Below are 14,082 nucleotides of genomic sequence, written 5' to 3'. Positions count from 1 at the left end.
GTGAAGACGGTGAGTTGTCATTTCCAAATCACAACACTGAGATGAGACCATTCCATCCTGCCACATCTATAAGACCTTCTGATTGTCCTTCTCACCCGCAATGTCGTCGCTACCGGTAGTAGATGTGACTGCTGCTTCAGACTGTAGAACCACGCTCTCAGGCTTTTCGACCTTGCCTCGTTCGTCATTCAAGCCGTCTTTGTTCGTCGTGGGCATCGCGCCGGCCACAGCATCGATCGGCGGAGACTGCTGCTGCAGTTTCTTGGGAGTCGCCGGGAGCTCCGGCCAGTCCTCAGGCTTGAAAGAGATTCTGTCGACGGGTTTGTCACCCTTGGCCTTTGTGGGTGACTTGCGGATTGTGTCCACGGGATAGGCCTTGCCCGATGGGCCTGCTATCAGAGACCGCGAAGACTTCTTGTTGTTCAGCGCGGGCCCTGCGACTGCGACAGCACGGGGTGGCGGTCTAGAGTGAGCTTTACCAGTCTCTTTACCAGTCCGGTTGCCTTGAGATACGGCATCAATGCTCTTTTGGCTTTTGCTATCCTCCTTACTGCCGATCGGATTGCCGGAAGTTGTGGATATCATCTGTCGTCGGCGTTCGTGGTGCTCCTGAGCTGCCTTCTTACGGTGCTGCAAGTTCTTCCTCCAGCTCGGAATCTCATCGTCACTAGCTTGTGAGGAATTGTTCTTAGCCCGACCGGGTGCACTGGTAGTTTGCGGTGAATGCAGCTTGTGCGAGGCATGAGACATGTTTGGAGTGTTGGGATGACTGTGCTTCCCGGTCGAGGCTCTGCTGCCTGGGCGATCACTTTCTGCTTCAGGTTGGCCGACAATGTGCTTTTGCTTGTCGTCTTGGTCGTGAGAGCGCCGCGGCAGCATGTTGGCAGCGTGCTTGGATTCCTCCCCTGTCTGCTCTTCGGCAGAATGTGCCTCTGGCTCTGTCTTCTTTCTGGACTTCTTCTTCCTGGATTTCTTGGTCGGCTGAGAACCCAGTTGAGTACAGTTCGCCGGCGTTGTGTCTGCCGAAACAGTTGCGGGAGTGTCGACAGCTTCATGGCTGTAAGCAGTGTTGGGCACCAAACTGGCTGTATCTGCCTTCTTTATTGACGCTTTCTTCGTCGTTACCACCGTGGTCTTGACTTTCTCAGAGCTGCCTGCCGGCTGAACTGCCAGCGAACCCTCGTCAGAAGACTTCAGTGCAGGTGATGAGGCACGCTTGTTCCCAGCTGAGCCCTGACCAGTATTGTCGTCGCCCTCAGACGCGGAGTCAAAGGCAGGTGTGAGAATAGTCGGAGACGAACCAGACCCTGGGCTCAATTCACTTTCCAAGCAGCCATCGAGTCCACCAGGAACCGAAGTGCATTCTCCCGTAGTGTTCTTGCCATCATCGCTTCCTGACACTGGCTGCTCCTTGCTGCGGGATGGCGATACAAAGTCCGCAGCGCAAGGGTTCAAGGTTCTAAGACCAGTCGTGAAGTGAGCAGGACCAATGCAGGTGGGCGAAGGCTGCTTCACCAGCAAGTCCTCCGGACGTGGCGGGCACATGGAAGCCCGGCTATGGGACGGCGTTCGTCCGCAGAAGGCAACAGATGAGCTTCGCGATGTGCGAGAAGCTCCGAATCCAGGAGAGCTGGTAGCCAAAATCCGGTGAGAGGGGCCATCGCAGTCTTCACCGTGCCTCGGCTGGTTTTCACACGCTGGCCAGGACTCCAGAACACCAGTGCTGGTGCTGGACTGTTTCGAGGTCCCGGCAACGCGGTTGCCACTGTCTTCGGCTGATGTCGGTGGAGGGTCAGCATCTGTTGGCTGTCGGGCTTGAACACCACCGTCATTCAAAGATGACTTTCGAGAACCTGTGCCCCTGTTCATAATCTGAGAATGAGGATAGGGTGGAATTCTGGCTGCGGTCGTTGCACCGACGTCCTTGAGGTCTGAAGGTTCCCTATCTGGTGATGTGAAGCCGGTGGCATCCTGCTTGCGTTGCTTGTTGACGTGCAGCTGACCCAAGTTCTGATTATTGCCATTGCCATGGTGTTGGGAGGAGTTTTGTCGAACATGGGAGCTGTGCTGAGAATGGCCAACTCCGCGACGGACGGTGCTGGAACCTCTCCAAGGCTGGTGGATGTGCCTCTGAGGAGAACCTCTATTGCTGACAAAAAGAGTTCCTGAGAACGAGTGCTGCTTTGTAGGGTCGGAAACCGGAGCAGGCTGGTGCGCGCGGGCAGGCTCAGCATCCTAAGCTGATCTGTCTGCAGTGCTCCTAGTCTGTTTGCGCTCGGGCGTGGCGTCCGGCTGCGGAGCCGACTGGATCTTCTTGCCTTTCTTAGACGCTTTGGTCTTCGCCTTTCTGTCCGCGGTAGTGGTGGAAGAAGTAGTGCTCGGAGCGATCGACGTAGCTGCCTGAGTAGTAGAGGCGGTGCTCATGGAAGGCCCCACGCTCTTGGGCAACGGCGTATTCAGCTTCTTCTCAAGATACTTGCCTTTTGACACCGTCGTAGACCCGGAGGGCTGCTTCGAGGCTTGGGCCGCATCGGAAGACGTTGCTTCACCTTTGTCCGTGCAATTTCCTCCTCCTTCTGTTGTTGACACATCAGTAGGAGGCTGAGGGCTCAGCACTTTTGGTGAGTCGATCTTGCTGTTGGCGAGGGTATCAGACGAGGAGAAAGATTGGCCGTTACTTGACTTCGAAGTTTGTCTCTGGGTAAGCGGAACGAGCGATTCTTCTGCAGTGAATGAGCAAGACGCTGGGCTCGCTTTGGCCGAAGTTCCTTTGCCGGAAGCACTGTTGGGAAAGCCCGCGGTGACAAAGTTGGAGTCTGGCCGTGCGGGTTTGTTCTTGTTGTGATACGAGTCATAGGGATAGTATACATTCAGCTCCCTGTTGAACAGAGGCTGGAAGTCTTTGTTGGTCTCCGAGATCGCGACGTGGTTCGAGCCGGGTGCTAGAAATCTGGAGGGCGTGTTGTGTGAGCAGGCATGCTTGAAGCCAGCACGCGGGGCCAATGCTGTAGGTATGGTAAAAACACAAGACCACTCACCTGATTTCGGCAGAATCTCTGGAAGGAAAAATATCGATGTCCTCAATGTCGCCAAATCTCGAGAAAATCTCGTGTAATTTCGCAGGTCCATCCTCAGCGAACCTCGGAGACTGGGTCCGGCTCTTCCCAAAATTGTGCGGAGCAAGATCAAGGGTGACCAAGATGGTTCGAGATAACGCCTCACACTTGACGCATTGGCACACGCCAAAGCGCTCGTCCATGGTACGACCCACGTTCACACAGTCGTGATAGTGGGTGCTGCTGCGCCTATGGAACTGGTGATTCGCATCGTTGATGCTGTTGTGTCGAGCTGACGAGAGACTTCCGCGGCTAGACGTGACGTTCGATCCGTTGCGCTTCTTGCTGAACGCGTGCTTGACTCCGTGGAGGTTGTCGTTTCCAATGGCCTGCCATCGCCCGTCTGCACCACTGGCATCACGACGATACGGCGCAGGAGAGGATCGCGGCTGTGAAGACTGGGAGTCGCTTGGAAAGCGCCCGACTTGGACAGGAAACTCGCTCGGGCCAGGGCCGTACGCAGCCACAATAGGTGCGACTGGGTGCGCTGTCACGGAGCTTGAGACGTCGCGAGGCGTCGATTGACCCGGCTGCCTTTGCGGCGGGTTTGGCAGTGGTCGGGGCCCGGCAGTGGAAAGACCAGCCGGCAGGAATGGCGTTTGGTAGCCAGAATGGGGCGTAGTGACAGATCTAGAGCTTAGTCGGGCCTGCCAAGCATGTGAAGCAGATGGAGTGCGACTGTGGCGCTGGGTCGAGCTCAAAGTGTTCTGATGAAGGGGAGTCTGATGAGGCCGAGGAGTTGAGAAGGGCACGTTGTGCGAGGTGCTCAAAGGAAAGCCTCCATGCTCTGGGCGAGGAGGGATCTCGGCGAAGGTAAGAGGAACGAGCCCAGCTTTTGCGCGGGTCAGGCCAAGCTGGACATGATGAGGAGCATGGCTGGGAAGGTTCTTCATTGCATAGTCTGTTAGCCACGAATTGTTCTGGCGTCGGCGGGCTGCACTTGCTGATGTCCCATCCACGACAAGTGGTCTCTTAGAAGTCTGCGACTTGACCGCGGCGGAAGTATTGGAAGCATTGTCTTACAGAATGTCAGTCTCGATTTGCTATTCAGGAAATATGGCTTCTGAACTCACCACTGGTTGGCGAGCTGGCTTGTCCATGCAATTTCAACTGCGAGAGGACTGGCGAGCGATTCTGTAGCGAGACATGCTTTTTCCACAAGACTTCACGCAAGACAGGCAAGTAGAAGCTCTCGAGATCATTAAGCTCGGCCTGGCGCGCATAGTCTATCGTGCTCAGAATGTCGCTCGAGACCGGGTCGTTCCAGATCTTCAGTCTCTGCTCGAACCTCGAGTCTGCAAGCATCTGGTTGACCCAGCCCTCGAATTCTGGCCTCGCACCCTCGCACAGTTCAGGAAGAAAATACTCATTCTCTTGGATCATGCGGTTGATGATGTTGTTCAGGTTCTGAGCCCCGTAGTGGTAAATGTCGTGTGCGTCCCAATAGTTGTACAGATCGCAGTCTGATCGTGAGTGGAATGTGAGGTCAGCACAGCATCACCCTCAACTCGACAGGCATCTATATAGATTGATTTCGGGGCACTTACAGGAACGAATAGGTCGAAGATACTTGGACTCTGCTGGAAACTCCTGCCGAATGCTGTGGCAGACATGTGCGATCTTCTCCGCAGGCCACGCATAGCAAGTTCGTTTCCAGTCGGGATTGGCGACAGCCTTGAACTGCCGCTTACCTCTCTCCGTGGAGAATAGTGCTAGGGAATCGGGAGGGACATGCTTGAAGAAGTTGACGGGAGGTTCGGCTTGATAGAACTCCTGAAAACCCCAGTACGTTGGCGGCGGCGGAGGTCCAGCGCTTCGGGCAGACTCGGCAGCCATATTCTGCCAAGATGGCGGCGCCATCCTTGGGTCGTTCAGCACGCGTGCCTTACGAATTCGGCCAGTTTTGGAGGCAGGAGCTATGGTTGAGGACGAGGCTGTTCAGGTGCGAGGGAATTACTCGTAATGCAAGTTAAAGATCGATGGTCGAGATGCTTAGGTGTGCTGATGCTGATGCTGCCGGCTCGATGCTGTATCGGACGAAGCAGAAACTTAAATGGAAGAACGCGCAAGAGAGAATAGCTGAGAGATCGGTCGCATTGAAACGACTTGGTTTGGACAGGTTGGTGGGAAAAGGAGTGTCGCTGGTTGCCGTGGTGAGGGCGAACGACTGCGCAATCGGAGCCGCTTGCTAGCATCGGAACAATGAATCACGAACGACACTTTGACTGGTAGGAGGAAGATTGTCCAGCGTCATTCATTGAATTCTTATTTGCGAGGCCAGGCCAGGCACCAAACGAACGACCATTGGCATCGTTCTTAGCTGCACGCATCACACTCTGGCCATGATTCCGGTGATGAGGAGAAGGTGAACTTCCGATGGCCTCAAGCTCTTGGTTGCAATGTATTGTGATCTTGAGCATGGGCATTGATCGCTGAGCACTCTACCCACTGAATGTGATTTACAGCACACGCTCCCACACTTGAATCCAGGGTTGCGCCCAGCGCGGGAAGTCCATGTAGAAATCTCATCGTTTACGTGCTGAAAGTTGAAGACATCGTGAGCAAGGTATCAACAAGGCAGTACATCGCTCAAAGACAATCAATAAACTTGTTGACTCCAGTGCCAATTCTCGGAGTTGTGGAGCAAACTGCCATTCGGCATCGTAATCCTGTAGTTGATGAGTCCAGCCAGTGCATAATTACCCAAAACAGCACGTTTGGTAAGCCAACCTTGTCTGTGACGGACGAACGGTGTTTCAAGCAGAAACTCGCGTAACAGGTAAGGTGTTGTGGCTGGCTGTGGTATCTCTTTTACATTCTGAATTGTATATTGTACATTTGAGCAAGTTTGCGCGCAGCTTGTGCTGGCAAAGACTTGGCAGTGGCTCAAGCCGACTGGCCTTTTGATTGCTCGAGGAGCTTGAGTATTTCTGACTCTTGGGCTCCGGCAACAGCCTTGCCGTTGTTCCAGTCAACAATCTGCCAATAACTGTGTTAGTTTCGGTGGATGGGGGTGGGACTTTGATCAACGCTAATCTTACCACTGGGCGCTGGAAAGCCTCGGCGCTCGACCTGAACTTCTTGATAGCGTCCGACTCTGAAGAGGCACCCTTGACGACGGAGCCGACTTTGCTCTGGCCGACATAGCCGAGAATAGTGCGCAGCTGGTCCTCCGTGGGGGGGTCCTCGGTGATGTTGAGCTCAAACTCCTCGCGCGGTGGTGCGGTCTGCGCGCTGTGGTCGCTGGCTTGGTCGCCGGTGGCAGCCTCAGAGGCGTTCGCTGAGATCTGCTTCAGCAGGGTAACCGCACGGGTCGAGGCTGGATTTCCAGCCTTGTGGAAGAGGGTGATGATGTCGAGGGTTTTGTGCTAAAAGCCCCGTTGCGTGAGTCAGAAGTCCAACGCAATTGACGACGCTAGGCCTTGGAAATCTCGGTCGCTGGGCACGGAAGGTTTTACTCACAAAGCGGAACATGATGGGCAAGCTGGGACGTCGCAAAAGGGCGGCTGTGGTAGTGGAACAGAAGCTTGGGGGAATGCGAGTTGTGAAGTTGGATGAGTCGTCGTGGGGTGATCTCCAGCAGCTCCGCAGCTAGAGCTGAGCCTGCAAGTGAGCTTCAGACGCCCTGACGTAACTTCTCCAGCACATGGGGGAGCTCGTGCTTTAGGCATTCTGGAGCGCCCACGCGGCCCCACAGGAACACCTAGAGCTGCTGCAAGTGTATGTACCTAGCGCCCCGTAGCATCGCATTACAGGGTAAGCCCCGATGCCCTAGAGCTAAGGGCCTCCGGCTCCCCTGTCAGGCAGCCCCATTGTTGTTTTTCGAGCAGGCCTCTTGCGCATGGTTGTCCGGGAAGCGGTTCCTTTCCGCCCGACTTTCTTTGCAGCAACATCTCGAATTCGTCAAGTCCGGCTTATTAGGCATTACAGCACAGCTGCACAACCCATTTCTTGCTCAGCACTCTGCCTCGCGCTCTCGATCCTCGCTACCCAGCCGCACGATACGACCAGATCTTTGTACTCGCACCCTCTCCGACCATGCGGCCCTTGATCCTGCACAACGTCCCTGACGAGGAGCTGTACACGGGTGAAGATGGTGTCCAGAGGCCATACGCCATGATCTTCCCAGAGTCAGTCCACCAGATCCAGATAATATCACCATGGCGGGACCTTACTAACCGCAGTTTGCGACGTGCAGAGCCCAACCCAGTGTCGCACGCGCCCGCAAGCCGGTGACAGAGACGGGCTCGTTCGGCAAGTCGACCCGGCGGTCACGGTCGCGAACAGGCAGCGCGGCCCCGAAGCGCGAAGATGCCACGATGAAGCATGCGGACGAGCTCTTCTCCAACTACATTGCCAGCGCCGAGAAGAGCGCCGACGCCCCGTCCGGTCGCAACCTGGGCTACGGCGGTCTCGGACAGGCGCAGGACGACTCTTCCGATCCGTCGACCACCAAACAAGCCCCGCGATTCATCCAAGTGCCCACCGAAGTCATCCTGAGGGGATACCAGTCTCCAGAACAGCAGTACGCGTCAATCAACCACTTTGAGCAGCTCGCGGGCCGGATATGCGAGGACTACCCACGAGAACCCCCGATCGAGTCGCGGCGCTACAAATCGGAGCTTCGCGACCCGGCATACACAAGGCGGCAGCCTCTGACGGCGGCAGAAAGGGCGCGTGTCAGCAGAGTTGCGGGCGGAGAGCACTGGGTCAAGGTCACCTTCGAGTCGGCAGATGCCGCCGACGCCGCGATCTATGCGTCGCCTCAGAAGATCCTTGGTCACTTGATCTACGCCGAGCCTTTCCACGGAATGCCACCCAAGGAGGACGCCGCTGTGCTCGAGATTGTCGGCGACGGTGCCATGTTTGACCCCTTTGCAACTGTAAGCTCTTCGTTTGGAGGAGGCGACAGGAGGCGGCCGTCACAACAGACACGGTGGTCAACGCCCGCGCTCAACCGGAGACAGCAGCTCGACCAGCACACGCCAGAATCGCAATCGTCAACACAGACAATCGACACGGCCACAGCCTCCACAGCGACAGTTACCGGCACTGACCTAACGCAGCAACAGCACCAGCAACTGCACCAGCTGCAAGGCCGCGACAAGACCACCGACGAGACGAATGGCACATACTGCCGCGTGATCCCCACCGCGCGGCGCGTGACGCTGAAACCCGCAGAGGAGGCCCTCGCGCCACAGGCCAGCGCGCTCGAGCGGCTGCTCGCCAAGATCCCGCTCATCGGCTGGTTCAGCGGCAGCATCATCGGCTCGCAGGTGCCCCGGAACGACAACGGCGACTTTGACATGGCCAAGGCGAGCTTGTACTGGGTCATCATGTTCTACCTCGACCTGTGGTTCGGCTTGTTCGGTCGTGAGCTCGTTAGTGGCGACAAGGACGACTAGGCGAATTGAGCCGGGCGAGGGTTTAAGGACGATTTGCAGAAGAAACTGCAATCTGCCGCGCAACGTTGCCGATTGGAAGCGATTTTTGACGTAGTAATGATAGACTGCAAGACATGATAAAGTGTACATACGATAATATAATACTCATAGCGCAAATGTTTGCGCCGTTTTGTTCTGGTCAAGACAACCTTTCACAAGAAGCAGACCTGCCTGCCTTTGTGTCCGCTGAAGACAAATGAGACTTAGGTGTGGATGAAGATACGAAGGGACAAATGACCGAAACGAACACACCCGTGGACGCCAGTGTAGGCAGACTTGTACTACAAGGAGGTCGAATTGTGGAATCGTTTCCATCGCATGAACAAGAAAAGGGGGTATGTATGCATCAAAACAAAATCTAAGTATCTATGCACGGCGCAAAAACGCATCATTCAAGGCGATCGAACCACCCTCGCTCATTATTATCACCCCTTGTAAACCCAGCAGAAAAAGCCATGCCCAGTCGTCACAACGTGGAGGCTCATCTGATACCATTGGAAGAGGCGTCTGAAGGCCTAGCATACCACCCAAAATGAGTCATCCGGCTGCCGTGGACCAGAGGAGTCTACAGCGCCATATCGTCCTCCACTTCCACGTCTTCTGCGTCCTCTGCGTCCTCTCCATCATGCTTGCCAGCCTCATCATCGCCACAAATGTGCTCTTGACAACTTCTGTAGCTCGAGATCCTCCGGACACCGCCTTCTTCACTGCTTCTTTTGTCCTCTCGACCCCGTCCTTCATTATAGTCATTACCACTCCCATCAACACTGCGGCGCCGTTGGAATGGATTCCGCAGGAACAGCGCAGGCGAGGGATGTCCCTTGTGCAAGAAGTCGTCACTGTCAACTGAAAGCTCAGAGTCCTATCCCATGAGGTTCCAGCGACTCTTGCGCTTCTCGCTCGGCATCGCGGCTGGATCACCGGACTCGCCCGATTCATCACCATCACCAGCCATTGTATCTGCGCCATTTGTGGAATCTGCTTCACCATCGATGTCGTCGTCGTCAGGCCGTATCGTGCGTATCTCATCCTCGTCATCGTCATTGTCAATGTGGCCGTTCTGGTTGTGGCTTGACATCAGAGGCTGCCGATCGAGACCTTCATCCTTCCATGGAGAAACAGCTTCGTCGTCCTCCTCCTCACGCTCATCGATGCTGAAACCTGGCGTGCAGAGGTCCATCAGGTCCTCAGGCTGTTGTGATGTCTGCGATGATCTGTTCCCTTCCCTCTGGGTAATTGTCTCGTTATCAGGCAGCGAGTCCGGGTCCATGATGACATCAGTCGGAACTCTGCGTATCGGCTGCGGGCTGAACGGCCTGACACCCCTGCTCTGGTTGAACTCGGAGAATATGCTTTCTGTGTCGGTGCGATCGTGGTCAATGGCGCCAGTCAGACTCTGATACCGATCACTGTCGACGAGCAACGAGTCTGCACGTCCATGACCTCGCGGTCTGCCTCGTGAACTGTTGTTGTTGCTGTTTTCGACGCCGCCGCCGCTCGAGTCAGCCAAGATGCTCTTGGGCGGCAGTATACTAAACAATTTCGCACCGCCATCGGCAGCTCCCGTGCCTGTGCTCGTGATTCCTTGCCCGCCAGCATGGGCTGCCAAGACTCCCGCCGACGCGCCGAGGGCATCGTCTTCATTCGCAAACAAGTCTCGTCCTTTCTCCAGGAGATCGTCCAGCCCACCACCATTCCAACCCTTGCGCGCGAGGCTCTCAAAGATTTCCACCTCGGCGCGCACGAGGCTACAGCTGGCGTCCAGGATGCGGCTGCTCGTGACTTGGCTCTCGCTGAGCAGCGTGCGCGAGTGCTCGCCCTGTAGCGTCGTGAGCCCGTCGAGCTTGCTGGTGAGGTCCACGAGGTGCTCCCGGAACTTGCCAAGGTCTCTGCGGCGCTGCTTGTGCAGTTTCAGTCCTTCCTTCTCGAGCCGCCGGATCTCCTTGGCCCGCGCGGCGACCTCGTTCTGGTACGACTGGTCCTCGTCGGCCATCTCGCGGCGCCACTTGTCGAGCTCGTCGAGGAGCGGCACCTCGAAGCTCCGGTAGACCGTCTCCGACAGGATCTGCTGGTGGTTGGCGATGAGGTGGTGCACTCCGCTGGCGCTGAGGAGAAGGTCGGCCGTGCAGGCGCCCGAGGACTGCAGGCGGCCGCCGTTGGCGGTGTAGCTGTTGGTCATGGGCAGGATGTGGCCGTGACCACTGGAGCTGAGCGTGTCGGCGCGGGCTTCCTTGAGGCGAGCACATGCTTCGAGGGCGCAGCCGAATGCTGAGGATGCAGTGCTGAGGCTGGCAAGGGCGACTCGGTAGGCCTTTGCCGTAGCTATGAGGTCCGAATAGGCAATCTGGGATTGCTCGAGATCTGCCTTTGTGAGGACGGCATGGCTGGGTCGCGGCGGCGGAGGTAGTGGTAGGTTGTAGGACGAGAGCTGGTTTGTTGTCGAGGCATAGGTGAATGTAGGTGAGCCTGGCACGGGCGGGAGGTCTGAGGGAGGCGGAAAGTCCGGCCTCTCCGGCGCGGACGCCATCGTCGGCATTTTGCAGGCTTGCGGTGCCGTGGTGAGGTTGCAGAATGTGCTATGCGTGGTTATTGTTGAGACAAGGCAACAAGAGCCCAGGGCGTAACCACGAGGGGCGTGGTGGTACGTGAGTGGCTCCTTTTGTTTACTTGGGCGGATAGAGACTGTGCCAGGGTCGGAGAGCAACCAGCAGGGGCGGCGAGGACGCTCTCAGAATGGTGAGCACCGTGAAAGAACAGCTCATAGATGATAAGGCAATGAAACAGACACTCAGCCGCACGACAAGAAGAGGAAGACGTTCAAAGAAGAATGCAGGGCGGCGGTGTCTTGTCTGCCCTCTGAAGCTAAACCGTTGCCTTGTGATCAAGATAAGGCGGGACGACCGGGATTCATACCTAGCAGGAGGGGCCACATGGCCCACCACCAAGCAACAGTGGCTGCATCAACACCCCCAACCCGACGTAATGCTGCATGCCCCACGTTGCCTTGTACTCCCACTGTTCGCAGTTATTAAACTATCATCGACAGTGTGAGGGACACCGTCTTTTTTTTCTTTTTTTTTTTTTTAAGAAGCTCACTTCTACCTCGTGTCTCTTGCGTCTTCCATGACAGAGCTACGGCTTCTCTCTATGCATCATCGGCACAGGACGTACCCTCCGATCGCGCCATGACTACCAGCCAATATCGTCATCCGACTCTTCTTCCTCAGGCACATAGTCGTCGTCATCAGACTCGCTGTCGTTCTGGCCAGCGGCCGACCTGACAGGCCGCATTTTGTCATCGTATGATGTCCCCATCCGTGGCTCGCCCTCGTCGATCTTATTCTCGTTGTATGAATGGAGAGTCACCGTGCCGAGTTCATGCTCCCACCCATTGATCGCGGATGCTGCCAAGGTGTTAGTACTTGATGTCCAGTGACTGCTCATTCTCGCTCCAACGCTTCGTATAAAGAACTTACCTGCGATAAAGGGAGCATTAGGATGCCACGCCACATCTCTTACACATGTCGTCCACCCGCGGAACCCTCGCCGAGCATGGACCCGGTCGTAGACCGGCGGTAGCGCATGCTCGTTCATGCTGGTTTTCTTGACGTCAATCACTCCCGCAACGGTCGCGTCCATGTTGTAGATCCAAACCTTGCCGTCGTGGCTGCCCGTGTAAACATAGCGTGAGTCTGTGCTGCCTGGCGGCGAGAAATGACAGCGGATCAGCGTCTGCAGGACACTGTGGCCACGATATGTGACGACGGAGTTGTCGTTGGGGTGCGGGAACCAGTCCCGGTCGTCGTATGGGCCCCATCGGTAGTCGAATGTGCCCGCCCCAGCGGTGTGCTGGTGAGGGTTGAGCTCGGCAAATTGTGCCGTCGAGTACATCATCTTGAGATCCCACAGCTTCATGCTCTGGTCCTTGCCGTTGCTGAGGATGTAGCGGCCGTCACCCTTGCTGTCTAGGTAGGTCAGGCCTTCGATGTGGCCGACAAATGCTCCGGCTTCCCGTCCGTCACCCATGCTACGCCTGTCCCATACTTTGATCAGGGAGTCGTCGCTGCCAGAGTAGAGAATGTGCGGTGACGATTTGTCCGCAAAGCACACGGCGTTGACGTCGTCGGTGTGGCCTCTGACTTGGTGCAAGACTCGCCGAGACTCAATGTCAAAGACAATGATGGAGTTGTTGTTGGTACCCGCGACCAGTTCCCGGCCGTCTCCGGAAAAGCGGACAGACCAGATGCCAAATGCTCGACCCCAACGCCCTATCGTGTTACGACCATCATCGAGGTTCAGATTGTACGGGTCGCCAGTATCGTTGGGATCCGTCGGCGCCAAGCAAACGTTACTCTGGATCGAAGTGTATGCGAGCCACTTGTTGTCCGGGCTGAGGGATGCGTCCGTCAAGGTCCATGCGCCGCCGGGATATACGACCGTTTTGTAATGCCTCCATTTGTACGGGTTTGACGTGTCGTACATGCGCACCTTGAAGTCTTTGACGCATGAGTAGAAGAAGTTGCCGTCGTCGGAAAACTGCCCAGAGTACACGGGCGAGTGGTAGTAGATGGTCGACTCTGCCTCTGTGCTGGGAATCAAGGACTAGCAACGCATGTCAGTATCGTTCAAGGAAGTTGCAAGCTGGACAGGATCGTGTGCCCCACCTGAGCAATAGCTGACTGGTTGACTTGTCGAGCCGACTTGGTGCCCAGTCCAAGCTCACGGTCAAGTAGCCGACGAGCAAGACGCTTCTTTGTCCTGAGGCGAGAGACTTCACTCCTCCCGAAGACGCCAGAGCTCATCAGCTCGCGGCCCTTCTCGCTGGGCACTTTGGGAAACCTATCCGGATCCCTCGGCCTCCGCCTGGAATCATCCAGGCTGTTGAGCAGTTCCTCATCGTCGGCGAACAGATGACCCAGATTCGCCCTACGAAGCAGGTCTAATATCCGTCGCTGCTGGAGGCCACCGCGGGGATCGCGCACCAGGCTCAAGAGGTGCCGCTGGAACAGGAGCGTCTGTGCAGCGTGTCCACGTTCCTCGTCCTCTCCTTCCTCGTCGTCCTCATCGGCTCCGTGGAGCTCTAGGACGACCTCGACTTCGCCGCCCTCTGCATCGTGGAACTCGTCTTCCTCATCCTCCTCCTCCTCCTCAGCTTCACCTTCTTCTCCGTCCTCCTCATCTTCCTCGTCGTCCTCTTCTTCTAGCCCTTCGTAAGCATCCGCAAAGTCAATCTCGTTGGCATAGTCATCCTCGTCAAGGACTAGGTCCCCATCAAGGTACATCTGCCGGATCTCTTCTGGAGTCATCTTGTCGCTTGTTGCCTTGCAGGCAACTGCGGGCGTTGCGTGTTGAGCTTTCGCCAAGTCGGCCAGGCGAGAGCGGGCCACTAGTCGTGATGATGCCGACTTCGGGCAACCGGCGCTCGTCCCAGATTCCTTGTACCCTTTTTCCTGGTCAAAGAAAAGGCGCAGGTGTAAGACGAGCACTTGGTCCAGCTGTCACTCGAGGCACAAAAAAATAAA

General features: G+C 56.3%; 6 protein-coding genes across 6 annotated transcripts; 1 reads left to right on the top strand and 5 right to left on the bottom strand.

Annotated features, from left to right (window-relative positions):
* Window positions 1–66: 66 nt before the first annotated feature.
* On the bottom strand, window positions 67–1,545 carry B0I36DRAFT_358893 (uncharacterized protein; the record flags this gene model as incomplete). Its single annotated transcript, XM_046158038.1, has 1 exon — window positions 67–1,545. One exon carries the CDS (start codon window positions 1,543–1,545, stop codon window positions 67–69), a length of 1,479 nt encoding a protein of 492 aa, XP_046016270.1.
* Window positions 1,546–2,235: 690 nt separating this feature from the next.
* Window positions 2,236–4,952, bottom strand: B0I36DRAFT_358892 (uncharacterized protein; the record flags this gene model as incomplete). Its single annotated transcript, XM_046158037.1, has 4 exons — window positions 2,236–2,950; window positions 3,039–4,134; window positions 4,190–4,579; window positions 4,664–4,952. 4 exons carry the CDS (start codon window positions 4,950–4,952, stop codon window positions 2,236–2,238), a joined length of 2,490 nt encoding a protein of 829 aa, XP_046016269.1.
* An 820-nt stretch (window positions 4,953–5,772) lies between these two features.
* Window positions 5,773–6,734, bottom strand: B0I36DRAFT_62379 (thioredoxin-like protein). The gene is made up of 3 exons (XM_046163109.1): window positions 6,579–6,734; window positions 6,158–6,484; window positions 5,773–6,095 (listed from the first exon to the last, which is right to left on the bottom strand). Exons 1-3 carry the CDS (start codon window positions 6,588–6,590, stop codon window positions 6,003–6,005), a joined length of 432 nt encoding a protein of 143 aa, XP_046016268.1. The 5' UTR covers window positions 6,591–6,734; the 3' UTR covers window positions 5,773–6,002.
* A 420-nt stretch (window positions 6,735–7,154) lies between these two features.
* Window positions 7,155–8,521, top strand: B0I36DRAFT_358890 (uncharacterized protein; the record flags this gene model as incomplete). The annotated part of the gene is made up of 2 exons (XM_046158036.1): window positions 7,155–7,246; window positions 7,315–8,521. 2 exons carry the CDS (start codon window positions 7,155–7,157, stop codon window positions 8,519–8,521), a joined length of 1,299 nt encoding a protein of 432 aa, XP_046016267.1.
* Window positions 8,522–9,422: 901 nt separating this feature from the next.
* On the bottom strand, window positions 9,423–11,096 carry B0I36DRAFT_345307 (uncharacterized protein; the record flags this gene model as incomplete). The annotated part of the gene is made up of 1 exon (XM_046156347.1): window positions 9,423–11,096. The coding sequence occupies one exon, from the start codon at window positions 11,094–11,096 to the stop codon at window positions 9,423–9,425; it is 1,674 nt and encodes a 557-aa protein (XP_046016266.1).
* Window positions 11,097–11,749: 653 nt separating this feature from the next.
* On the bottom strand, window positions 11,750–13,842 carry B0I36DRAFT_237916 (WD40-repeat-containing domain protein; the record flags this gene model as incomplete). Its single annotated transcript, XM_046149563.1, has 3 exons — window positions 11,750–11,964; window positions 12,037–13,162; window positions 13,225–13,842. 3 exons carry the CDS (start codon window positions 13,840–13,842, stop codon window positions 11,750–11,752), a joined length of 1,959 nt encoding a protein of 652 aa, XP_046016265.1.
* Window positions 13,843–14,082: the final 240 nt, after the last annotated feature.

This window comes from Microdochium trichocladiopsis (genome assembly GCF_020744255.1).
Source record: "Microdochium trichocladiopsis strain MPI-CAGE-CH-0230 chromosome Unknown B0I36scaffold_2, whole genome shotgun sequence".
Taxonomy (NCBI): Eukaryota; Fungi; Ascomycota; class Sordariomycetes; order Xylariales; family Microdochiaceae; genus Microdochium; species Microdochium trichocladiopsis.
Note: the sequence above shows the minus strand (reverse complement) of the source record. Positions and strands in the feature narration are given on the sequence as shown.